Consider the following 26,026-nt stretch of genomic DNA (forward strand, 5'->3'; position numbering starts at 1 on the left):
GTCCCTCTATTGTTTACAAAATGGTGAATTCTAAAGCATTCTTAACTAGAGTATGAGCTGCATCTATATGCGTTTCTCTGTTGGAATACAATTGCTTCAATTTTTGTTGTTCCCTCTTAATCTCAGTAATCAGGTTTCTTATTTTCCAAGGGTCCAAAGCCCCCTTGAGAAATGCTTGGGCTTATGTTTCTATGGGATGATTAATATTGAACCACGTAGCTTTTGCTGCTACAAATTCACCAGTATCATCTCGAATAGCAACAGTTGCATCCCCTATAAACTATTTGTATAATTCGTCAATGTTGATCTTTAGTTTATCAGATTGTGGTTTCTTGGCCTACTCATCTTTGGTTTCATTCTTTATATTAGGAGGAATCATATTAAACATAGGTGATCATTACATAGGATGTGCGACTTATGATTAGTAGGTAATTATAAAGCATGTAAATTGCTCCTCGTCCATTGCAAATAAGTAAATAAAAAGTTAAACATTGGCTGGCATATAAGCAGTCAAATAAATCAATGCTCTGGATATAGAAAACTTTTTGTAGAAGGCGATATGAATAATGTTATTTACAGTTTGATAGCAGTTGTCCAGTTTATCAATCTTCATCAACCACTTCTCAAACGTTGGAGGAAGGGCACAGTAAGAAATGAAAATAAGAACTACAATATTAAATTTGACTGGCGGTAAAAAGAAATCGAATCACATTCTGATCAATAAATGTTAGGGGCACAAAAGAAACTGTTCACAAACAAAGGGGTCGAAATAGAAATAACACTTGTTTTTAACACACGAAACAAGTGGTCAAAATGTTGCAGAATGCAATTTCAGGGTCAGTAAATACTCCACAGAGTTTTCTAAAAAAAAAAAAAATACTCCACAGAGTGACTGTGAACACGTTTCTCTCTCCCCCTCAGTCCTCTGCAACTTGGAGAGTTCTTCAGAAAACGCCATTAATGGAAGACTTCAACAGAAATCTCATGGTAATTTATTCAAATGAAGAACTAAAAATGGAGGAGACGAAGAGGAAAGCTTTCTCTATACCTAAAAACTATGTAACGCTTCAGCAACTCAAGGAACGGAAGATGAGAGAGAAAGAACAAAAACAAGAAGAAGAAGAAGCACAAAGAAGGATTGAAGAACAGAGAGTAAAGGAAGAAGAGCAAGAGAAGAAGAAACTTAAGGAAGAAGAAGATAATCTAAAGTTTCAACGGAACATCAAAACCGGAGTTTCTTCCGATCATCGTCCGTACAGAAGCAACTTCCAGAAAATTTCTGACAAATGTTATGTTGTGAAAGAGAAGAATGATCAGATTGATGATAAGCTTGATGAAATGAAGGAGAAAACGAAGAAGAAGAAGTCAAGAAAGAACAAAAATAAGATACTTCGGGTGGAAGAAAACCTAATCGGAGAACTTGAAGATTCAAAGGCATTAGAAAACAGTTCCGACGAAGGAAAGAAAGGCAAAGTCACCGGAATCAAGCAATTCGAGAAAAAACCACCGTCTAAGTCAGGTGCTGTTCCGGTGAATCCGACGGTGGAGATCGGAGTTGTTGTAGAAGTCAATCCGGAAGTAAAAATGCAAGACAAAAACACAGGTAAGATTAGAACTCGAAATCGATCCTTGCGATGGGAAAAAACATCCTCAGCTAAACAAGCTGAAGTTCCTATAAGCACATCCATGGAGGTTGATCGAAAACCTAAAGAAAACGGAAAATGTCAGTCATCAGAAGTCAATCCAATTCCTGAGAAAACCGCCGGAAAGATTATCACTCGAAATGGACTTAACCACTGGGAGAAAAAGGCACCATCTGAAGAAGTTGAGATTCCGATGAATCTAACGGTGGAAATCGAACAAAAAACTGGAGATGACATCGTAAAATCAGCTCCGTTAGAAGTGAATCCTGGAAAGAAGACCACTCAAAGTAGATCCAAGCGATGGGAGAAAAAGCCACCATCTGAACAAATTGATGTTCCGATGACTTCAACGGTGGAGATTGAGAAACAAATTGGGGATCTTACATTTGATAATGAAGGAGACCAAAAGATCTCAACATCTAAAAATCGTGGTGTTTATCCAAAAATGAAGTATTCTGGTTCGAGAAGATCTGGTTATGGAACGAAATATTCTGGTTCTACTTTAGTTTGGATCAGGAAAGATGAGTGAGAAATCAAAGAGACTTTATCCAGTAAAGTTGTTTCTAGGTCACCAGTGATTTGAAAGGTTAGTAAATGATTTACCCATTAATGTTTATAATGAAACTCAGTGTTATTGAACAATCATCATTATCAATTAAACAAACAAATTTATATCATCTTACTACTAATTGCTTGATACTAGTTGTAGTAAAATAGAGTATTTTATCTATCTATTAGATTTAAGCCAATCAAGAATTTTCTTCTCTGATTCAGAGAGTTGATCTTTATCCTTGAATGACCCTTCCAAGAATTCAAAGTAATCTTTGTAATTACGCTTGTAATAATCATCCAATCTCTGAAACAATATAATCAAGTTTCAGAAAAGCTCATATGCACCAATAAATTGATCAGAAACTCCACAGAAATAAAGGGTATATACCTCTTTGTCATTTTTGGCTTTGTTTTCCTCTGATTTCTTCAGATACTCTGTCAAATTTTCAACATTGAAGTAGGTTAGAGGGAGAAAGAAACCAAGACAGAGAGAGATAACCCACAGGGAGAAAGAGAGAGAAGTTACTCTGAATGAGGGAATCCTTTGAGTTTTCAGCTTTGGCTTCGAGTATTAGAGATGATGAAAAAGCAATCGAAAGAAGGACCCATCTTCTTCTTCCAAGTTCTGTTCTTCCATTGACTGAGGATGTTGTTGTTCTTGTTATTGGCTTTTGAACTCCATGAACAGGTAATAGAGATGAAACTAGGGTTACCCTCTCATTTACAGCAACAGATGACACAATCAAAGCCATCAACTCTTCAACTGATTGGGTTTTTAATTTTGAGGTCATTTCTCATTCTCTCCTTTTCAAGTCCTACTTCCAAAAAGTAGGACCACAAGTCTTGATATGAAATAAATGGTTGAAGATGGTGTTCGAAATATTGCAATAGTTATAACAGAAGTAACCGTCATTCTTTTTTATACGATAATTGGATTTTTCATTTTATAATCACTAATGAAGTATAATCTAAGCATAGAAAGAGAAAATTTACGACAAGAACACAATGTTTAAGTCAACATTAACATCACTATAACACAAAGACATTTTATTCAATGGGCAAAAGCCGAACGGTTACATAAGTGCCTCAAAACGAAGATGATAAACTCCGTTGGAGATTGAAGATGCCTCCCATTTATAGAGGTTTCAGAGAGGTCCATCTCTCAAACATGGCTAATGATTCCTCGGGTCTAGACTCTTGAGCTGTGTGACCTCCTCCCTGCCAAACAAGAAATATGTGTATCAATACTAACTTCCGTTCTTCTTCAACAATTTCGAGCTGACATCGCTGAGAAATGAGTAGACTATGGTTCTCTTACCTTAATAGTAGCATAAGTCATGCCATTAGAATAGCTCGTCGTATACCTAGACAACCCAAACCAAAATGTACATTTATAAGGGAGCATTTTTAACATCGAAGTATTATAAAACAACAAAGTAATGTTTTCCTATACAAACCCTGCAACTTGAAGGTTGACGAACCATGGACGCCAGTCGTCCACAATTGGAGCGTTTAGTGATTGTATCCATGCTTCAGTTGATATATGTGGAACCCATATATCATGATCACCACTGCGTAAAAATATTGATATCTCAGAAGGTTCGCTTCGACAATGTAGTTGATATGAGGAAATTATTTCAAGGAGTATTGTTGACAAATGTGGCGAAACGAGATAACTACCTGTATATAAGAGATCTATAACCTTTGGAACTGATGTTTTGATGATATTCTATACTGCTTTCAAGCTCAAATTTATAAGGTAATTCGCGTCTGCATCTAAGCCATTTTTTAATTGTTCCCTGTTCACATTTCGAAACTGAATCGATCAAAAGGATAATCGATCTTACGTTAAGTAATATAGTGATTAGTTATTTGCTTACCGACGTACTAACAGTCTAACATTCATAAATCAACTTCATACCTTTCTGATATGAAGAGCCGTTTGAACACGGTCATCATTTGCCCAATACTCTGTTAGCTCGTAGCCGTACCCCTATAGATAGATATTCATGTAAATCAATCATCAAATGATAACACAATCTATCATTTGAGTGTTATATGCTTAAATAACATAGAATTCAAGATATGGATATTTATATATATATATACCCGACAACCAGGAAAGGGAGGAGTTCTTGAGGTGAAATCTGCTACAGTTGATGAGACCTCTGCGTCTGTTTCTTTTGATTCTGTATGATATTGAACGCACGATGGCTCCAAAATGTTTGTTGGTTCTAGTCCTGAAATACACTAAATAACGATACGGAAATGTCATATAGTGTTATCATACTTCATTCGCATGATAAACGGACGAAAAAGATTCACTTACGCTTTTGTATTTTTGAAGATCATTCAAGCAGTCGACGTTTCTGGGATCAACATATACATACTTGCCTTTGCAATTTTCTTTCAACGACTATTTCGAAGACAGCGAAAAAAAAGGTAAAGAAGATGAGTATTATTACAAATGACATATCAACCTACAAGTTATCGTATAGGAAGATTTTATTGTGCTCTAGTACTGTGGTAGTTGGGATATACCTCGAAGAGTTGATTCGATATAAGTCCCATTCCACGCGCGTATGGTATTCTTGAATTAGCCTCCATAATGAGATCGGTAGCTGGGTTGCCGAGTAAATAACCCTAGTAATCAACCGACACAGTCATATTATAAACCATTTATAGTACTAGAAATCCACATAAATCGTGATTACCAATAACCTTAAGTCGACCATAATGTCATCCAATGATTTTTTTTCCTGAAACTGTAAGATTCGAACCCTGATATCTCCCGTAGAGAGAGATAAATGTTACCATTCAACCAGGTTGGGTTTCACCATGTCAGTCAAATCCCTAGTTAAGGTTTAATGAACTCGACGAATAATTTTATGATTTTAGTGAAAGGTTGAGGGTGATATACCTGGAAGTTGAGGAATGGGTACTTCCCAGCTTCAACATCTGAAATGTATAATGCAGTTAGAAATGTTTATATTATGAAAAGTTGATTTTTGTGAACTTGAATGGTTACATAATCAGAAGAAACAGTCCTCACCATTGATTAGATATTGGACGACGATTGGAACGATAAAGCCGGTGAAAGAATCACCACCAATGTACAGAGGGTTTGATTGAAACTCTGGATGTTCAATTAACCACTGGAAACACCAAAATACATTGCTTTTAGAACAGTATCATGATCATAAATAGGATAGTATTTGCAGTGATTGTTTATTTTGAGTCAGATGTGAAATCTGACTCGGGGTCTGAATTGGGTCGTCCAATGAATGTTGATTTGAGGTATAATCTAGATTAGAACTTTGAGATTTCGTTTTTAATGAATCAGACCCAGATAAGAAGATAGATTACCTTCCTCAGAAATTCGTAGGTGTTGTTAGCTGATTCTTTATTGCCGATGATCTTTGATTCTGCTGCTTCAGAGGACTTCCAATAAGAGAATCCAGAATCAACAGGTTGATCCACAAAGATTATGTTGGAAACCTGAAATTCAAGATGGAATCTTAAAGGCTTAAACTGTCATGTCACCTCTTGCTTGGGAGATGGTCTGGAGCCTAGACCACAGGAACAAGGTCAAACTGACAAAACCCTGTACTATGGGTTGGTCTAGGGTGGCCAAAGCGAAATAATATCGATAATTGCTAAAGTTTAAGTCCTTATACAAACCTTGGTCCATGAGTTTGGGTTTAACACCAAAGAGGGTAAGCTGCCATTGTATTCCGTCATTCTATCAAAGTACACCGGACCTAAACCATCATCCACAAATAAATAAACATTAATTTGTGACGCAGTTTAAAAAAAATGTATAGAAAGTTTCGGTTGTCTTATTTTATTTATATACACAAATGCGTTAGTGTACTGTCAGATTGACAATAAATTCTTCGGATGTAGACATTTTAGAAAATTTCACGTAAATAAAGACTATAAAAAGTTGGGGAATGAAGAATGACCTATTTGGAAAGCCAATGGACTCAAGGAAGAGCAACGAGGTCCACCCGTGAGCCACAAAAGAACAGGATCTTCTTTCGGATTTCTCTCTGACCTCACAAAGTGGTAGAACAACTCTATTTCTTCCTCTTCTCCAACTCCAATATACCTAAAAAACTTTCATTCACATTCTTATTACCAAAACAAAGGGACAAAATTAAATCAAGTCGTCCACTTCAGATTTCAGACTGATTTCAGTCTCGTTTTGAGACTGACAACCATTATTGTTAAAAATGAGAATGCATAAGAAATATATATATATATATATATATATATATATATTTCTCACTCGAACTTGAAATACCCTTATAGAGGAAGGATTGCCTACCCAGTTTCAAGGTAGAAAGGGAGATCATCAAGTCCGTCCGGTAATTCTAAACCCGGAAGATTTTTGACCTGATTTCTTGATCCAGAACCAGAATGATAGTTGAGATCATCAGCACTAGCTCCAACTATTGGTACTCCATAATTGACCAAATTATTTGTTTCAGGACCAGATTCAGACCCATAATCAGAACAAGAAGAGATTACTAACTCTGGACAAAGAACCACTAAAAGAAGAAACAAATGGAACCAGAAATTGGTTTGCCCATTATGATGAAGAAGTTTATTCAGTGTTTGAACCATCTTCATCTTCTCCAAGAAGATCAAACCAATACCCATGAATGGAGTTTTCCCAGAGGATAAGTGTTGTTGCATGTGAGAGTTACAAAAGTGTATTTTGTGACCTTTTATAGCTGATGAAAAAGATACTATAAAATTATAAGAAAGAAATTAATTCCACACTTAAAAAAAAAAAAAAACTAATTCCACGTCAACAAAATCTTTTTTTTTAATGAGAACAAAATCTTGTTTTAATAACTTTTACAATTTTGTTGTACTAATAATCTTTTTTTTATCATTACATATGCAATAATAATTTAGAGAGTTTTCATGGGAAACTTACGATCTAAGAGTTATCATATATGATTTGCATTATCTTGCTTGTGTTTTTTACTATTTTTATAAAAGGAAGGTGTAAATAATCAATTGCTAAATCAATATCTTAAAAGTTATTTCTTTCTACTTTTAACAAACAGATATTCAACGAATTTAACTTGAATTGGATATTTAGATTTCAACATTTCTCAATGAAAAAATAGGAAAGTTTTTATGGTTTGACAAGGAAGTGGTAAAAAATAAAATTCTTATAATGACCTAAATAATTATCCACTTAAATATGGCTTTTGGTATAGGAAGAGCACTATTTAGTAAAGGCAGTGCGTTAGAAAGATCAATTTATGTATTTGCTCTTCCTTTACCAAACTAGATTAAGGAGGGCGTTATAAGGATCACTTAATAAATTGTGCTAAAATAAAAGGGTTTAGATAAAATTAATAATAAATCTAGTATTTTATTCACTTGTAGTTTCCCTCACATAAACAACCAAAACCCTAATATCGTCACTACTATCAACATCACCATTAGTATTAAAAAACTTGCAATGTTTACCATCACTATAGTCTTAGTTTCGAGCTTTTAATGATGCTTCAAGATCTCATGGATGAGGAACCACCGTTAATGAAGAAGGAGGCTATCAAGAAAGGAAATTCTTTTGACTTAAACGTAGACATCGACTTAACCGAAACCATCGACTTAAACGAGGACATCGACTTAAACGAAGATATCGACTTCAACAAAGACATTTATAATGAAGAACAACTTCTCTCTCTCTCTGATCAAGGGTTTTGGTTGAACAACTTTTCTCTCTCCTCTCTCTTTTGGTCGAAAACTAGATTGAGGGGGAGGGACCAAACACTAAATAGGGATATTTTAGAAAAAGTGGTTATCCCTCCCTATTCTAAAAAGAGTGCTCTCCCTTTCTAATGCACTACCTTTGCTAAAAACTGCTCTTCCTATACCAAAAGCCTTAAATATTCAAATCTAACTCAAAAGGCAAGTAGACAAATTTATGGATACAAATATTACAATGGTGTTTACTTTTTTTTTGTTGCAACCCATTGTGTTTAGTTTGAATAATAAGTCCAAAAGAGGTATGTTTAATTCTGGTGAAACTTGGAAGATTAAAGCTAAATAGTTCAAATCTTTCAACTGAAACTACGTGGTATCAGACAAAAGTTCAAACGCTCTTCTTCTACTGTATGTTTGTCAGTTAAAAGGACTAACACCAACAACCCATTATACCCCGATCAACTCAAGACAAGCCCTACCCACCCTCCGTCATAAACTATAGTCCCAAACATATATTGTGACGATCGTGCCAAAAAAATGTTGTGACTAAATGTCAACCATGATACAACACCTTAGTCACAAATGTGTCATGACTACATATCAGCTATGACAAGACTTGTTAGACGACTCTATAATAGAAACATTTGTAGAAATACTTCCAAGTGGTCGCAATTATATTAAAAGAGATCCAAAAGAAAAACATTTACATTATCCTCATGATTCATCTAACCCATGAACAATTTCTTCATCTTGAGTAAACCCACCACCAATCTCACATAGCCGATCCCATATCTTACTAGGAACAGGAACCACTGACAATCTTGGTTGTTTAAACAGAGCAAAACCCTTAAACCCTTCTTCTCCTTTCATCTCTTTTAAATCAACTGGTCTATTCATCTCCCCAATAGCTTTAACATCAATAGCCCCTTCTTTCTTCTCTTCTTCTTCTTGGGTAGAATACCATTCTTTAGTAACAGAGACAACACCGACGATCCGACGAGCTTTAGTACCTGAATGGTAGAAGAAACATAAATCACCTATTTTCATGGATTTCATGTATTTTTGTGCTTGTTTGTTTTTCACACCATCCCATCTTGAAATACCTCCATTAGCTGCTTGATCTTCCCATGACCATTCTCCTGGTTCTGTCTTAAGTAACCAATACTGTTTATCTCCTTCTTCCCCCATCTCTCTCTCTCTCTCTCTCTCTCTAAAAATTGTGGGTTTGTTTCAGTTTTCAAGGAACTGATTTCAAATCAAAGAGATTGGACTCTTCGATTGCTTTAAATTGATGAACCTTTTTTGGGTAATTTGGGCGGGGAATTGGGTATTATTTCGCGCCAAATTTTAAAATGGGCTTTTCCTATTATAGCCCATATTCTACTTGAACTGGACTTTATATTCTGTGGGCCGGAAAATTTTGGTTTGTAGGCGCCATTTTTGTTATATACACTTTATCTAAAATTTGAGTTTCTATTTTGGTGGACTAAAAGAAAATCCCAAAATAAATATTTGGTCAAACCAAAAATATTGACTAATTTAAAGCATATTACTGGCAACTGCCATCTTAATGGGTGGATAAATGAAAAATCTTTATACTCCCAATTTGATTTCCACTTGAGAGGTTCTTAAATTGGAAATTGTAAAGGATCCATTAATTTTTGGTCCTTGGGAGAAAGTTTGATTTACTAAAATTTGGAGACGTTACTAAATTTGAATTCGTATACGAATACTCCATTTCTTTTCAGGATAAATTTCAAAAAGATTTTGATAAGATTTCATATTTTTACCAAAGAATACATCTTTATAAGTATATTCCAAACATATTTTATCCATTTAAGAAAAATATAGTCACCCACAAGTTGAAATCAAAATATGTTTATAAAATAAAATACTACCTAGTAAAATACACTAGTTAACCTAAAACTCCATCAAGAGACAAAACTCCTCCAATAAGTAATCAAATAACAGAACAAAATGAAGCTTTCAACAACAAAAAAAAAGGAACAAAATGAAGCAAACACAGAGTGTAAATTATTATCATTATTATTATAGATACCCTTTTAAAATTAGGATATGATCTTAACACTAGATGCAAGATTACCTAATATTCATGTAAGAAAAAAAAAAAATTAGTTTTTGGTAATGTTCTTAGTATAAATATAATCAGCGTGAGCAACAAGTGTTCTTCTCATTAAGCAATTATCCTCATCTTTAACTCCATCACAACCTTCACTCAAATCAACATTCTCTTCAGCTTCACCAAGATCCTACTCAAGAAGAAAAAAAAAAACAAGAAATCAAATCATAAATAACCCAAAATTAAGAAGATAAAAAACTTAATTCAACAAAATATTAACAAGTAGTGATAATCAAGAGAAAATCAACACACCCCATTTTGGTTGGTAATTGAAAGAGAATTGTTTGATAGATCAACTGGTTCATGGCGGGCAGATAAATGGGTTAAAGAGATTAGAAGGAGAAGAGTTAAAACAAAAAGAGAAGATAAAGGTTTTGACATTTTTCTTTTGGTAATCTTTGATTTTGAAGTTGTGTTTTGATCTCTTAAGAATAGAGATTAGAGGTAGAGGAAAGGTTCAATTTATATATATAGAGAGAGATTTGGATAAAGAATATTCTATAGAGAGAAAGATTTGGAGCACACATTTATTCATGACCAATTTTCTAATTGGCCCCTAAAGTATGACCAGTTTCTAGATTGCCCACATTGAAAATGTTTTGTTATTCTACCTAATCTTTAGGCTGGTGCAAGATTTTGAGAGAATATTGAGAACTATTATTTCTTTCAAATTATGTTCCTCCACCTAAGATAATTTCGAATTCAAATAAAAAAAATTACTCTGTCAAATTTTATTATAGAATTGTTAATTGGTTTTATCTTACGTGATAAAATAGGAATCACATAAATTCCGTAAAAAATATACTTTTTTTTACTTATGTGACATGTTTATCTTTAAAGAAAATATAATCAGTTAGTCTGGAGATTTGAGAATAGATAATTATTTTGGTAAACAAATATAAAGTTGTCTAATCGGACATTATAAATAAAAGTTCTCACAAGATCTTCAAAATTAAATTACTATCAAAACATTTTAGAAATCTAAAAAATTGAGTTTTATATTAGAATTCTTGTAAAAATAACTCTAAAAATTCTTTATATAACACTCAATATTGAATTTTGCCTAGATGTTCTAAATTGGCCGGAGTTCAGCTGGCACAAGGGTGAAACATAATTTTATGGTCTAATTAGAGAGACATCTAATATTGACCCATCACCCATCAAGGCATCAACATCCACAATTACATCCACCATCTTTTTATTTTTGTTTCTTTTTAAGTTTTAAACACATCCATCTTTCAACAAAAAAAAAAAAAAAGGTTTTACTAGTCTATCTCTTTACCTTTTGATGATTTGATTCATTGCTTCTTTCATAGAATCTCATAAAACAATATTAGATAGCTTTTATATGTATTATGTATATAGACATTTAAAGAGTCAAAAAATACATACTAAAAAAAAAGCCTTTTGACATTTAAAAGTAGCCACTAGGTTTGGTAAGGCTTATCTAGTTTGACCTTCCTTTTTGGTAGATTTGTTTATATCCAATATCAGAGCATGATATGTGGTCTGAGATAATGCAAGGACTAAAAATTTGAAAGTTTTCTCATATGGTCTTGGTTTCGATTTCCAGAGGTTGTAGTATTTTTAGTGAGTAAAAATCACATTCACTAAGTATGATGAGTTGTGTTTTAAGGTTTTGTATGGTATGAGATGGGCATCCATAGAAGCACCTATCATCTTTTACTAAAAGCAAAGCCGACCAGATCAAAACTTAGAAAAAATAGATTGAATATAGTTTAGTTTGTTCCGACTTAATTTTATGATAAACATATATAAAACTATATAACGTTTCTTTTTTGTTGAACTAAAAACAATAAAATAATTTACAAGCTATCTAATGGTTTTGTTTAAGGAACAATGGGTTCTTTCAAGATAGGCGTTGAACCATGGTTTTATATCGTTATGATAAAGGCCAGTGTTATAATTTAAGACAGGTGACAAAGTTTCAATAGACATCTCGTATAATGTTCAAGTTAAAGTTAAACCACTTCAAATTAGCTCGGTTTGGCTTAGCCAATGAACCAACTGACCACATCTGTATAGTTTGGTTGGATCGGTTTGCTTTAGCTAAAAAAATGGATTATAATCAACCATCATATTCTTTATTGTATTTCATTTTTGAGAAATATTTTGTTCTCATGGTTTGAAGACTTGATCAAGGTGAGTAGACCAGGGCTGGTTGTTGGGCCAGAAAGGGCCCACTTATAATTTCCATTTGGGTTGTGATACGGGGGGACCTAATTTTTAAAGGCACCCTAAGAGAGAGAGAGAGAGAGAGAGAGAGAGAGAGAGAGAGACTTCACAAGGGAAGAGTTTGGGGTGTTAGCAGAAGAAAGTAAAACAGAATGTTTCTGGTAACACAAGCTTCGAATGGAGGTTTATCCACTCGGAGATATACAATCTCATCCCATCCTCCATTTCCAAAACCAAATCCACCTCTCTTCTCTAAATCTTCTAAACCCAAATTCCTCCCCAAAAACCCTAACAGAAAATCACTCAATCTCACTGTTGTTAATGCAGAAACAAGAGGAGACTCACCAGCAAGTAGTTCTTCTTCTCCATCAAAACAACCTCTTATAAACCCTCAATTCAACAAGGATGAAACAGTTTTTGTTGGTCAACAAAATCTTCCTCTAGAAGGAGTTATTCAATTTGATAAACCCAATTCATCTTTTCAGTTCAACAAATGGGGGTAATTTCAATTTTTCTTCTTTATGTTTTTTTTTCTATTGATTGATCTTTCTATTATAGATTTAAAAATGCCAATTTGAATGATTATTCTTCATAATTTGAAACACCCATTAGTCGGATTGCTCTTCTTTCTGGTGGGGATGTATTGGCTTTACTTTTGTTCTCAGCAATTGGAAGATTTCAACATGGGTTTCCTGTTTTTGATGTTGAAACCCTTCATACTGCTGACCCTTTTATTGCCGGTATTGTTCTTACATCTTCTTATCAATCTTTCATAATTAAATGTGGGTTTTTGTTTTGAAGAAGATTGAATAATAAATGGAATTGCAGGATGGTTTTTAAGTGCTTATTTCCTTGGAGGTTATGGAGAAGATGGTAGAGGAATGAATGGGTTTTCTAAAGCTCTTACTGCAGCTGCAAAATCATGGGCTGCCGGTATTCCGGTAAATTTTTCTTTGTTTGTCAATTTTGAAATTGAGTATATCTTCGAATTAGGAACCGTGTCTCCCCGTGTAGAATCGTATATGGTCCCTGCATTTGTTACAGCCTCTAAGTCACTTTTAGGACCCGGTACTAACCACAAACTTATATTTTGATTCATATTGTTAAAAGATTGTGAAACTATTTGGTTTAGCTATTAACTTGATTTGAATATCTCGTATTTTTTGGCTGTGTTAGGTATGTGGATACTTAGATACTTGTTTGGGATGCTGGGACAGTGAAGTTGCTTTAGTGGGTTAATGTGAAATTTTGTACGACAGGTTTTGTGCTTATTTGTGGTCGGACCATAAAATACAACTCTAGGTTAATGTTTTTTCTGTATAGAATATGAAAAATAGCCGATCTAAGGGTAAAAACCTGGAAGTAAAATAAACGACTTAACAATTAAGTTGATAAGGTATACATGTTTATAGCAATATCCTTGTAATGACATTCTCTACTCATCGTATCACTTCATATCGGTTTTCTTTTTGAATTGTTCAGCGTGTCTCGAACCCTTGACCTCTAGGGACTTCATGTCGGTGTTGGATACCAATATCTTTAATCCTATGCATGTGAAGTATCTTGATCAAGTTCTGCAGTTTTATGCGCAATAAACTATTCATGTGCCTAATTGTGTATCAGTGTATATATTCGGGAATAGGCCTAAAGTAAGGAACTCGTGTCTAGGTCGAAGTGTACACTCTTTGCATCAAGCTTTATGCCGAGATATAGTCTCTTGAAGAAAGTCCTTGCTTTTCAGGCAACAATCGTGTTAGAATCTTTGTTTCTTTGCGAGGAAAACCAAAAAGCAACTTTTCCTTTTCTCGTCATTGGATACTGACAATGCGCTCTAATTTTCACTTTCACCTTGCGAATCAGCTTATTAACAGTTTTAAGTTTTTGTCTCAATTGGCAGTTAGGGTTTATCATTAGGACAGCAACTTCGGGTCGTATTCCAAATGTGAGCTTTATGCTGGTAACAATGGGAAGCACTGCAGTTTTTCTCATTGGTTGGAGAGCACTTCTACTTAAGATCTTACCTAACGATAAAAAGAAGAATGATGTATACAAGCGTGGAAGTGCATTTGAACTTTTCGAGGTAATCAAATTTTCACAACATTATTTATTTTTAGCACTTCAGAATTTACGTTTTTGTATAATTTCAGCTAAATCCCATGCATGTAATCCGAAGCAATATGTCTCTTTCACTTTATTTTACTTCTACCGAAGTTGTTCGAAAACCAACTTGAGGTTCAAGAGAGCTGAGACAACTTGGAATTCAATCGTGTTGTTTTCTTGAGTCAACTTGAATTGGCGAAACCCAATTCATAGAAAAATACCCATATTTATGTTAAACTTGAAACAGTTTCCGAGCAACTCTACTAGTCTTCCGCGAAACACTTCGTTAAGAGAAGATATTGTATTTTGATTAGGACTATTTTGCTTGTGTTTGCAGTTACTGACATCGTTAGTGAGAAGGTGGTGACAAGATTCCTTTCTCATCGATCTTGTATTGTTGTATACAAGGGTTTTGGCTCTTTATCGAAACATGTTATATCTCTGTAAGAAAGTTTTATATTTATGAATACTTGTATGTTCGTAGATCTTCTATAAGATTATGTGAATGTTAATATTCGAAATTGTATTTCGTACTTGTAGTTTTTAACAGAAATCTTATTCTAGGTAGAACTAAAACGAAATGAGACAGGATAACAACTTACTGATGTGTTCAATTTACACCAATCATTTTGGATCGGAGTATCTCTTGCTTGTAATTCTTGAACTTGTTCATGATTTTAGCTTTCAAGTTTATCCAATATTCAGTTTCTTCTCGATCCTTTAATATCATGGCTTATACTCAGTTCTTACCGGTCTTGGTTTCCCCTACACAAGATCATGCTAGCTAAAACAACTATCTAACCCGTCATAAGCAGATAAATCGCTCTTCTAAGTTCTTTGGATATAACTCTTTAAAACTGGAAAACAATGAAAGCAATGGTCTAATGAGTGCAAATGATTTTACAAGAAAATTAGGTAAAATTTTCATTATTGAGACGGACATATCCTGAGACTATACCACTTAAAAGTAAAACGATTCAAATGTGGTTCTATTTATGCCAGGAAAGTAACTAAAAAATGGAACCAATATTTAACTCCTGATTATTTTAGTTTGGGTTAATTCCGTTTTGGCCCCCGATTTGTGACCAACTGGCCGTTTTAGCCCCGAATTGTCCGGCAGTTCGTTTTGGCCCCAAAAAATTCTTAAATGGCCCCAAATTTTTTCAACCTCCCAATTTTACCCCCATGGCATTTCTGTAATTATCTTTTTTTCTTTTTCTTTGTCCACCTCATCTAACAATCACCACATCACTCTGTCCACCTCACCCTTCTTCTCCGGCGAAAAGTTGCCGGCCGGAATAAAAAATTCCGGCCGGCCACCTTTACCAAAAAAAAAAAAAACAAAAATTCTTCATCTTCTTCATTTCTCTCTCTTCTTCATCTCCTTCTTTCTCTCTCTTCTTCATCTCCTTCTTTCTCTCTCTTCTTTATCTCTTCTTCCTCTTTCTTTACCTCTCTCTCTCTCTCTCAATATAACTCCGGCGAAGGGGCGGAGCCCCTTCGCCGGAGAACCAGACCTTGAAGGTCTGGTTGGACCAGACTCGGTCTGGTTGCAACAACCAGATCCCGGTCTGGTTTCAAACCAGATCGGGATCTGGTTGTAGAAAAACCAGATCCCGATCTGGTTTCAAACCAGACCTTGAAGGTCTGGTTCTTCGGCGAAGGGGCTCCGCCCCTTCGCCGGAGTTATATTGAGAGAGAGAGGGGTTAGAGAGAGAAAGGGGTTAGAGAGAGAGAAAGGGGTTAGAGAGAGAGAGAGGGGTTAGAGAGAGAGAAAGGGGTTAGAGAGAGAGAGAGGGGTTAGAGAGAGAAAGGGGTTAGAGAGAGAGAGAGGGGTTAGAGAGAGAAAGGGGTTAGAGAGAGAGAGAGAGGTAAAGAAGGAGGAAGAAGAGATAAAGAAGAAGAAGAGAGAGAAAGAAGGAGAAGAAGAAGAGAGAGAGAAGGAGATGAAGAAGAGAGAGAAATGAAGAAGAGAGAGAAAGAAGGAGATGAAGAATTTTTTTTTTGGTAAAGGTGGCCGGCCGGAATTTTTTATTCCGGCCGGCAACTTTTCGCCGGAGAAGAAGGGTGAGGTGGACAGAGGGATGTGGTGATTGTTAGATGAGGTGGACAAATAAAAAGAAAAAAAGATAATTACAGAAATGCCATGGGGGTAAAATTGGGAGGTTGAAAAAATTTGGGGCCATTTAGGAATTTTTTGGGGCCAAAACGAACTGCCGGACACAATTCGGGGCTAAAACGGCCAGTTGGTCATAAATCGGGGGCCAAAACGGAATTAACCCTTTTAGTTTTTGTTTGATATGAACTCCAAGAGTCATTAATATTGATATGATCATGGATAAAACACATGAACTGAATAAACCTTATAACAACCATTAATAAAGAAAATATATTGTTTGTCTTTGTGAAGTTTGTGGTTATCTAATTCAAAACAAATTGGTAATGAGTGGAGACAACCTATACATTATATTCTTGTTTGCTGGTTACCTCCTCCCATGTGGGACTATTCTCACACGCCCCCTCACGTGTGTCTTGGTTAGCTTAACACGTGTTTTGTTGTTTGTTTCGGGTGACGTAGAGCATGTGTGACTTTTAATTCTATCACGTGTAGGTCTAGCTCTGATACCATGTTAAGTTTGTGGTCATCCAACTCAAAATCAATTGACAATGAGTAGAGAGGACCTAGACATTATATTCTTGGTCGTTGCTAGTTACCCCCTCCCATGTCAGACTATTCTCACACGCCCTCTCACGTGTAGTGTGGTTAGTCTAAGACGTGTTTTTTTTTTCGGGTGACGTGGAACACGTGTGGCTTTTAAGCCTATCACGTGTAGGTCTGACTCTGATACTATGTTAAGTTTGTGGGCATACAACTCAAACCCAATTGGCAATGAGTGGAGAGGACCTAAACATTATATTCTTTGTTGCTAGTTACCCCTTCTCCCATGTGAAACTATTCTCGCAGTCTTAAAGGTCATATAAAAACCCCTTAAAGCCATTACGTTTTAGTTTTTCTTCGATATAGACTCTAAGAGTCATTACATTTATTTTTAGTTTATTCAATATAGAAACCCCTTATCTATTTGCATAAAAAACTCATTCTTAGATTTACTTCATTTATACCTTATAATGATGAATTTTATCTTTATCGTGAATCGAATATTGCGACATTCGTATTTTCGGAGTCGATAAACAACTAACAACAAACAGTTGTGAGCTGATTGTTTTAATTTTAATGTAGTATAAATAAAAGATCTGTTTTTAGGCAACACTTGGTTGTCCAACTGGTTTATACTATCGACATAAATTCTAAAATCCCGTCTCAATTTCTATTTACAGGTTGGTAGATCCTAGTCCATTTCCAAAGACAATGAAGATTTTTCTTTTTTCCTTTTTTCATTTTTAGTTTAACAGTTGCTCGAATAAACCATAAACTACATACGTGGGAATATTTCCACTGCCAAAGTACCCAACCAAACTAATCAGTTGTTGAGTTGGTGATGGCGTCTTCATCGACGCTCTGTCCGCTTTTCAACTTTCTCTCTCATCACCGGACCACCAAATTACGTCTAGTAGATCATCGCTTCCATCTCCGTCACCAGAATCCTCTACTCAAAACCTCTAAGTCACTCTCTCATCACTTACAGGTATTTACTCTCTCTCTCTCTCTCTAGGATTCAGAAAATTACCTATTTGGTGATTCACATAGAAATAGGGAAACCGTCAATTTTGAACTGTGTATTATTATGGAACTTTTACTAGGTTGGTAGAGGTAATAACATCGTTGGAGATACTCGGAATTGGAGCGGTGCTAGTATTGGAGACTTTAATTTTGATGGAAATGATGACCTAGATGAGGAGGACGATGATGATGATGATGAAGATGAAGATCGAAGTTTGGATTTGTTAATTCGATTTGTTCAAAATGTTTTCAGAAAGATCTCTAAACGAGCTCGTAAGGCTGTCCGATCAGTGCTTCCAATCTCCATCTCCTCTAGATTGGTTTGTTCTTTATCTGAACTCTCTGTTTGAATATCTGTTTTCTAGGGTTTGATTGTAGCTTCAACTTGATTTCCTCATTGTTATTCATAGAAATTTGGGGCTTTAATTTTGTGAAAGCTTATTGTTTGATTTTGATTATAATCTAGAGTATTATACGAATTAGGGTTTTGTTGAGTCACATATAGGTCTCACTGATCTTTTTTCTTGCACATTGATAGGATTAATTCCTGATAAATTCGAATAAGCTGTTTTCTTTTTGTCTTGATGATGAGTTCTTGGTTATACACAGGTTGGCTTCTCAGTTAATGGAGTTATTATACTGGCATTTTTCTGGATTTTGAAAGCATTTCTTGAGGTAAAGTCTTGTTAATTTATTGAACCCGCATGAGGAACAATCCGGACAAAAACGTTTTGAACTTCAAAAATTTCTTCCGAACTTCTGTTACTTTCCCGAGGCGGAACAAGGAAATATATAGAAAGCAAAAGTTACAAAAAATCTTTTAATTCAACTTTTCTTTATAGTCTAATTTTCAGAGAGTCTAGTTGGTCGCCTTTTCTTTCTCTTCTAATGGTGCAATAACATGTACTTCTCATCAACAAGTGAATTCAGCCCACAGCCATTCCATTTCTAGGGTCTGCAAATATGAGTTACTCTAGGTACAATAGAGCTCCCACTAAAGAAGAATATCGTTTCAGTACCTAGCCCATTTGGGACTGATACATGTACTATAATATTAAAGCATTTCCGAGGGCATTAGTATTTCCATCTAATACAGAATTGCTCATAAATTGCCAAACTTCCTAGTCAAGGTATTGGCATTGTGTGTCGTTCCGGCCTCCTTTCCCACTTAGAATGTGCTTGACTTGTCGTTTGCCATTTTGTTAGACTGCTAGTGTCGTTAGACAAATTACTAGTCTGATCGTAAAGTTCATTTTAGTTTTGAAAATAGGATCGTTGGACATTTGTGATTTGTGGTAGCTTCCAAGAATATTCAACAGTAGATGGATCTTGGGAGAACTCCAAATACTGTCATCCATCCATAGAGACACATATTATGGTGACCCGCTTCATTCTTCTATGGTAGACTCGAAACCTAGGATTTTGATGTCCTCATCAAGTACACGGCGTCCCATGTCGAATGACAACACTTGACTTGAATTAAATCTTAATACTTCTAAATTTCACTGTTTCAGGATATGAAGCAACAGTATATCGATTGGATCATTTGAACGTTTAGTTTTAATATGACTTACATGATTATAAATTGTCTATAACTTAAAGAACATTTTGTGAAACCAAACTGTAACTTGATTATGACACTTATCTCATGCATCAGAGCATCTTCACATCACTATTTGATCTGTTCAGAAGGCAAAAGTATTGTTCTTCCTCCCTTCTCCCTTTGACTTAGGTGTTATTCTCCTCATTGAGTCAAATTTCGATTTGGAAAAAAAACAAGCACTGCCTTAGGGTAGTAGGTTTGTTGCGTAGTGTTTTAGTATCAGCTCATTATCTTGGTTAACCATATTTAATTAATCTTTTCAATATACTTTAGGTGGTTTGCACCCTCGGGAGTATAGTGTTCGTAAGCATTTTGGTAATCCGTGGGATCTGGGCCGGCATATCCTACTTGCAGGAAAGCAACATCCAAAAAGGAAATGGTTTCCAAGATGACTCCTCCGTATGGACTGGTTCACAACCCGCATCTTGAATTGTTCTCCTTATTATCTGTCTATTATTACGAGGCAAAATCTCTACACAAAGGAACTGCAGAAAGATGTTCCGTGTTTAACGCGGGAAAATGAAAATAAATTCCTATATCATGGTTCTTGTGCTATGCAGGGATTTTTTTTTTTTTGCTCAAATAGCAATCTTGAGCAAGATTTTGCACTTTGAAAAGCTTTGAAGCAGGATAGAGAAGTGAAAGTGGGTTCCTCAGATAAGTTCTACACATACGATAGTTCGAATTTTGATCATTTATGCTGTATATTTCCAAATCTGACTTCATTTGGTGACTCTAAATTCTAATATTTATGAAAGAAGTTAATTTATTTCTTGTTCCAGTGTTTCCCTATTGAGTTCCATGTAAAAAGAAAGGTGCTAGAGACAGTACTAAGTACTAACTTCTGCTTTCTGTGGCTAAGATTAAGTTCTCTAAAAAACCATTACATTTATCAGAAGATTTATTGAGTAATGTGTTCTAGTGAGATATGATAAGATATTGTCTTAAATCGTGCTATCGGACCGAAGAACACAACTTTTGAGTGGTGGTGTCATCCATCGGTATTGGCCAGCTATTTGTTACGGAGTAAAAGTTTCGTCGTTGTGCGTCACTTGTGCTAGCTTCCCTAGTACAAGTCTTAGCCTTCCCTTGCGCTTAGTGTAACCTTGACTAGCTAGGTTGCTCGTACACCAAATAACGATCCAAGAGAGTAAGTTTGAAGTATGCAAAGTACTCTTAAGTGAAAACTTAAGCTTTACTGATATGAAACTCTTTGATGCTCCATAAATCTCTAGAGAATCACTCCTTTGGCAGCCGAAATGTATGCAAGGCAAAGCCCAAATCCCATGTGCAAGGCAGCCCGGGCTAATATGACATGTCTCCAACTATGTAGGCTTGCTGTTTGGTGTTTGTGGGCTGCTGTTTGGCGCCTTTGAATGATGGGCCGTGACATATTGTATAGCTCGTCGGGTGAATGGCTGAGAGCATGTCGAGCCATGCCCATCATGGACCAACCCTGTAACGGCAGTAGACCGGCTGGATGAAACCCGAACCAGCTTTCCACCATTGCGTCTGTAAAGTAAACTGGCTTCTCGGTAGCTCATATTGGGCACCTTCACTCGGGTATCGGTCCAAACAAACTGCTCCATTTAAGGCGTAGTTATCATCTATCTCCCTTTAACGTTTTTGGGGGGATTGATTGGGGGGGCATAAGTAAGTGAGATGAGTACTTTAGTCGTTAGTGGCATTTCCCACCAATCTCCTCCTTCACTTTCTCTCTCTCTAAGAACTCCTTCGGACATCACTCTCTCTCATCACCACAGATTATCCTTCTTCACTCGTCGACCTTCCTCCACTATTAACAATCTCATCCTCTCAGGTACTTCTTTCTATCTTCTTCTCCACAATTCCCATCTCTCTCTCTCTCTCTCTATAAACGTAAAAACTGCTTTTATTTGTCAGTTTTATCAAGAATTCAAATTAGGGTTTTGTATAAGGTTTATCCTGATATTGCGTTTTGTGGTATTAAAATTCAGAGGGTTGATCTTCCATTTCTTTTTTGGTGTTGATTTGGTTTTGTAGGAGGAAAGAAATTTGCTAGTGGTGCTAGAACTATTGTTAACATGACTGAACAACAATCTGTTGGTGGATCCGTGGAATCGGTTCCAGAATTGAATCGAAAACTGTATTCAGAAATAGAGCCTTATAGTTCTGGATTTTTGAAAGTTTCTGATCTTCACTCAATCTATTGGGAGCAATCAGGGAATCCAAATGGTCATGTAAGTAGCCATTTTTTACTAACTCACTTGTGTCTGTTTGAATTTCTCAGTTGATCTGTTCGTATTAATTAGGTCAATTTTTTGAAGTTTCAGTAACCTTAATTGGTCTAGTTTAACACGTTTACTACAATTAGTGAATGTTAAATCTTGTGTATCTCTGGGGACAGCTGCATCATACAATTTTAATAAATTTTCATCTTCTCTTCGAAGTCGAAGTAGAACACCTTATTGAATTTAAATATGAAATAGACCATTACAGCTAAAACCATGGATTTCGACAACGGGTAGTTAAGAAAGGGGAAGTTATTAAACACTGTGAATAATTCAATTTTTTTTTTTTATGAATTATACTTATAGGTTGGGAAATAAGAATTTAGTCCGTGTACATGTTGGATAATCCCACATTGGTTTTGGAAGGGGCAGGGTGTGAGTTTATAAGTTTCGGAAAAACCTTACCTCTTGAGCTAGTTTTTGGGGGTGAGAGAGGCCCGAGACCACTCAACAGTATCAACCTTGAGGAATATGCATCATCTGTTGTGACATCGCCTTATGTTAACCTTGTCGAATGACTAAAACTGTTAGACTAGTACAACCAGTTATAATTCATGTCATGTACCAGATAAGTTGTATTATTACTGAGATTTATTTGTTATTAAGTTATTTTGTTTCTGGTTTTTATCATTTGCAGCCAGTTATTTTTCTCCATGGAGGTCCAGGAGGGGGTACATCACCCAATAACAGAAGATTCTTCGATCCTGAATTTTATCGTATTATTCTGTTCGATCAGGTGATCACATCCATCCTAGGAAGCCAATAAATTGTTCGATATTTTTGTTTGTCTTTAACTTTTATGAATCCCGCTTGCTCGTCCAGAGAGGTGCAGGTAAAAGCACTCCCCATGCATGCTTGGAGGAAAACACAACATGGGACCTTATTAACGACATTGAAAAGCTGAGAGAACATTTCTGTATTCCAGAATGGCAGGTACAAGTTTCGCAGTTTGAGTCAGAGAGAGATATTAGTATTTATAATACTGACTACTTCTTCGAATGAACACTGCAGGTATTTGGCGGTTCATGGGGAAGCACTCTTTCCCTAGCATATAGCCAATCGCACCCTGACAAGGTGGCCACCTTTATTCTAGGAGATTTTATGTTGTCCTTGTCTTTGAGAATCCCTCATCTCTGAGTAGATACTCTACTGACTGTTTCCATATATCCTTACTAGGTTACTGGCCTTGTCCTAAGAGGCATCTTTCTGTTAAGAAAGAAGGAGCTCGATTGGTTCTACGAAGGAGGCGCTGCAGCTATATATCCTGATGGTAAGCCTCTGGCATTATTTCTTGGTATATGATAATTTATATGTGCCTCTGCGAATTGATTGAGTAAATATATAACATTCTTAAAGCTCGTACTGCGAAGTGTTCCAGATATTTTTCATACCTGAAGCTATTTTAAAAGAGTCTTCTGCACATAGTCTTTAATTGTGTGTACATGAAAGCCCCCGTTGCTTAGAATGTGTCAAAAAGGACGAGACTAAAATTTGCAAGGTGAATACTGCAAAGAGCTTCTTTCCCTGATGAGGGAGTTCAATGAACTGTTTTTTTAAGCTATATGTAAGGAATGTTTTTCTTTAAGGTCAAAGTTTTCTTATGCCTATATCTCTGATCGTCGGTTTTTTGTTTTGTAGCTTGGGAGTCCTTTAGAGACCTAATCCCAGAAGATGAGAGGAGCTGTTTTATCAGTGCTTACAGCAAGAGGTTGAACTCCAAGGATCTGGAAACACAAGTAAGAAAAAACTTCCATTCAGCTATAGATATATATCAACCTTCTGTGGTTTATGTTCTTTAAATTTACTATTTCTTGATCACAAGTTTTGAGATACTTGAAGCAGCCTCTTCACAGTCATAATAGACAGAACTCCCAACATAATCAGCTGACGTAATTTGACTTTCCGTTTCGTTCTTAGTATGCAGCTGCTAGAGCGTGGACCAAATGGGAGTTGATGACTGCCCATCTTATTCCTAATGAAGAGAACATTAGAAAAGGGGACGATGATAAGTTTTCTCTGGTGAGACATTCTTATTTCTTTTTCATGTTTTCATTTTTGTCTTGATAATTAGTATAAATATGTCAGGAACTTAGAACCACTGCCTCCACTAAAATCTATTAAGATCCTGCCATCCTGGTCTTCAACTCCTTATCAAGACTACAGTATCTTCATCTTCTGTAACCTTCGGACTTCAACCAGTAGATTTGATCCTAGAGCGGTTATTCTCGGTCATCTTTGATGCCCAAGTGACATGAACGGGTTTTGGACGTTTGGCAGTTGCGTACCAGTAGTGTCCTAGCTGCATAGAATAGAAGAGTCTTATTCTTATTAAGTTTTTAACAAGTTTACATCAAGCAGGCCCTTAACCACCTTGGTTACCCGTATCTTATATAATTACTCACAGTTATGTTTGATATGCGGCGTCTCCCCTAGATTTTGCTTTTAAGAAATGGCCCTCTCTTGATGTTATCTGACAATAACTTTACTAAATATCATATGGTTGCTGATATGTGCAGGCATTTGCAAGGATCGAAAACCATTACTTTGTGAACAAGGGCTTTTTCCCATCGGAATCTTACCTGTTGGATAATATAGAAAAAATAAGGCATATTAAAACTACAATTGTACAGGTAACATTCACTACTCTTATTAACCAAGTCTAATTAAGTTGTTAAATATGTCTCAGTAGCATGTAACATGTACATATGGTCATAGCTAGTAGTTATTTTTCCAATAACAAGGTCAGTAAATTTCACAATGTGATTAAATGGGAAATTTTACTTAGTAATACTTTATGTGGTATGAGTTTGAAATCTGTTTATCTGTTCCCAACACTTTTAGACCAAATAATTAACGATGCCATGACATACATAATGCTTTATCCTCAAGGTGTCTGTTGTCAAGTAATGAATATTTCGCTCTTCTTGGTATGTTTGCATTTTAAGATACATCTAGGTAGGAGGCATCAAAAAAGGGTTCTCTACTGAAGCATAGTTTTTTTTCTGTTGTGGAAACCTACTTCAGCTTAGTTTCTAATAGCACTTTGACGAGTAACACTACTTGAGTAATAGAAGTATTTTTTTTCATTAATCTAAACTAATACTCGAATAATTTCACAGGGAAGGTACGATGTTTGCTGTCCAATGATGTCAGCATGGGATCTACATAAAGCATGGCCAGAGGCAGAGCTTAAAGTACGTAAAACTGATTATACTCTACTGTGATATTTATACTGAGCGTAATTCATTCCTCTAGTTATATAAGTTCTAGTGAAATCCTAAAGTTGCGTAGTAACTGAAAATCCATTTGAACATGTTAAACGTGAATTTCTCCCTTGGATCAACTCATCTCGGCTGATTAAAGAAATTTGTTTTTTGTCTGACTTGTGTTTCTTAGTTTGGCTTTATCGAGCTGATTTTGGGTTTGTTTGAGTTATGTAAATTAGGTCTGAACTAAGAGTCCATTATCTAAAATATCCTCTAATGACAGTATGGCACCTCTTGACCAAAACAAGTCAGGCTCAGTCGAGTCACATTCATACGAGTTGTACTAAGAAAAGAACCAAGCACCTCCTTTATAATCCCCTTTTCTCCCATAGTGATAATCTAATACGAAGTTAGGTCTTTTGGATTAAAACTAAGAGCCTCCGATTAACTCGTTACTCTTTATGATGTTATAGGTAGTTCCGGATGCAGGTCATTCTGCAAACGAAGTAGGAATAGCTTCAGAACTTGTTGCTGCCAACGAGAAACTGAAGAACATTTTGAAAGGCTAAAAGCTTCGGCCTAGTAGACACCATGGATCTCTGAGCATGAAGAGCTGGTCTTGTTACTTAATAAAAGTCTTCTTTACTTTGTAGTTCATGAATCTTCTTTCTTTTATGTGGCAAGACAAAATGGTCTTTTCTTCTATCAAACTCCGGATTATCAGGCGAGGAAGAATCACGGGAGTTGAACTATTTGGGTAACTGGAATATGAAATTCTGAGTAAATCTATGACAGTTTTCTTCTTCTGGATTTCTGTTTCAGTTTTTAAATTTGCCTAGGAATGGTTGCTGTGAATATAAGATAAAACCGTTAAAACAGGTAGTCATGTGCTTCTCTTTGA

General features: G+C 35.7%; 7 protein-coding genes and 1 long non-coding RNA gene across 10 annotated transcripts; 4 read left to right on the forward strand and 4 right to left on the reverse strand.

Annotated features, from left to right (window-relative positions):
• Window positions 1–821: 821 nt before the first annotated feature.
• On the forward strand, window positions 822–2,320 carry LOC147570510 (uncharacterized). The gene has a single exon (XM_086657059.1). The coding sequence runs from the start codon at window positions 961–963 to the stop codon at window positions 2,170–2,172; it is 1,212 nt and encodes a 403-aa protein (XP_086513185.1). The 5' UTR covers window positions 822–960; the 3' UTR covers window positions 2,173–2,320.
• LOC147570511 (photosystem I reaction center subunit N) lies at window positions 2,231–3,088 on the reverse strand. The gene is made up of 3 exons (XM_086657060.1): window positions 2,722–3,088; window positions 2,584–2,630; window positions 2,231–2,499 (listed from the first exon to the last, which is right to left on the reverse strand). The coding sequence occupies exons 1-3, from the start codon at window positions 2,984–2,986 to the stop codon at window positions 2,371–2,373; spliced, it is 441 nt and encodes a 146-aa protein (XP_086513186.1). The 5' UTR covers window positions 2,987–3,088; the 3' UTR covers window positions 2,231–2,370.
• A 139-nt stretch (window positions 3,089–3,227) lies between these two features.
• On the reverse strand, window positions 3,228–6,895 carry LOC147570512 (serine carboxypeptidase-like 7). Its single transcript, XM_086657058.1, has 14 exons — window positions 6,526–6,895; window positions 6,161–6,306; window positions 5,877–5,956; window positions 5,562–5,693; window positions 5,248–5,350; window positions 5,116–5,153; window positions 4,737–4,838; window positions 4,525–4,611; window positions 4,305–4,445; window positions 4,117–4,188; window positions 3,876–3,994; window positions 3,653–3,766; window positions 3,514–3,559; window positions 3,228–3,413 (listed from the first exon to the last, which is right to left on the reverse strand). The coding sequence occupies exons 1-14, from the start codon at window positions 6,858–6,860 to the stop codon at window positions 3,330–3,332; spliced, it is 1,599 nt and encodes a 532-aa protein (XP_086513184.1). The 5' UTR covers window positions 6,861–6,895; the 3' UTR covers window positions 3,228–3,329.
• Window positions 6,896–8,588: 1,693 nt separating this feature from the next.
• On the reverse strand, window positions 8,589–9,600 carry LOC147570513 (thymocyte nuclear-like protein). Its single transcript, XM_086672734.1, has one exon. The coding sequence runs from the start codon at window positions 9,114–9,116 to the stop codon at window positions 8,643–8,645; it is 474 nt and encodes a 157-aa protein (XP_086528860.1). The 5' UTR covers window positions 9,117–9,600; the 3' UTR covers window positions 8,589–8,642.
• A 353-nt stretch (window positions 9,601–9,953) lies between these two features.
• On the reverse strand, window positions 9,954–10,570 carry LOC147570514 (uncharacterized). Its single transcript, XR_015239298.1, has 2 exons — window positions 10,321–10,570; window positions 9,954–10,198 (listed from the first exon to the last, which is right to left on the reverse strand). It is a non-coding gene; the product is annotated as an uncharacterized LOC147570514 (long non-coding RNA).
• Window positions 10,571–12,301: 1,731 nt separating this feature from the next.
• On the forward strand, window positions 12,302–14,885 carry LOC147570515 (uncharacterized). The gene is made up of 5 exons (XM_086657061.1): window positions 12,302–12,763; window positions 12,877–13,004; window positions 13,093–13,205; window positions 14,162–14,344; window positions 14,702–14,885. Exons 1-5 carry the CDS (start codon window positions 12,417–12,419, stop codon window positions 14,729–14,731), a joined length of 801 nt encoding a protein of 266 aa, XP_086513187.1. The 5' UTR covers window positions 12,302–12,416; the 3' UTR covers window positions 14,732–14,885.
• A 2,753-nt stretch (window positions 14,886–17,638) lies between these two features.
• LOC147570516 (ATP phosphoribosyltransferase regulatory subunit) lies at window positions 17,639–20,598 on the forward strand. 3 transcript variants are annotated; one of them, XR_015231436.1, is made up of 5 exons: window positions 17,734–18,011; window positions 18,127–18,366; window positions 18,656–18,721; window positions 19,923–20,146; window positions 20,546–20,598. XR_015231436.1 is itself a non-coding variant. In XM_086657067.1 (4 exons), the coding sequence occupies exons 1-4, from the start codon at window positions 17,865–17,867 to the stop codon at window positions 20,076–20,078; spliced, it is 609 nt and encodes a 202-aa protein (XP_086513193.1). In that variant the 5' UTR covers window positions 17,639–17,864; the 3' UTR covers window positions 20,079–20,423. The 3 variants fall into 3 exon arrangements, 1 of the variants encoding a protein (XP_086513193.1); XR_015231435.1 differs by having other exon boundaries at window positions 17,786–18,011; window positions 19,923–20,198; window positions 20,478–20,598; XM_086657067.1 differs by lacking the exon at window positions 20,546–20,598 and having other exon boundaries at window positions 17,639–18,011; window positions 19,923–20,423.
• On the forward strand, window positions 20,546–25,931 carry PIP (proline iminopeptidase). The gene is made up of 11 exons (XM_086657066.1): window positions 20,546–21,468; window positions 21,672–21,868; window positions 22,557–22,655; window positions 22,742–22,852; window positions 22,931–22,993; window positions 23,096–23,189; window positions 23,558–23,655; window positions 23,837–23,938; window positions 24,436–24,549; window positions 25,039–25,113; window positions 25,599–25,931. Exons 1-11 carry the CDS (start codon window positions 21,312–21,314, stop codon window positions 25,692–25,694), a joined length of 1,206 nt encoding a protein of 401 aa, XP_086513192.1. The 5' UTR covers window positions 20,546–21,311; the 3' UTR covers window positions 25,695–25,931.
• The last annotated feature ends 95 nt before the right edge of the window (window positions 25,932–26,026 follow it).

This window comes from Eschscholzia californica, unplaced genomic scaffold, assembly GCF_041429995.1.
Source record: "Eschscholzia californica isolate CP2 unplaced genomic scaffold, dmEscCali1.0.p SCAF_1, whole genome shotgun sequence".
NCBI classification, from domain to species: Eukaryota; Viridiplantae; Streptophyta; class Magnoliopsida; order Ranunculales; family Papaveraceae; genus Eschscholzia; species Eschscholzia californica.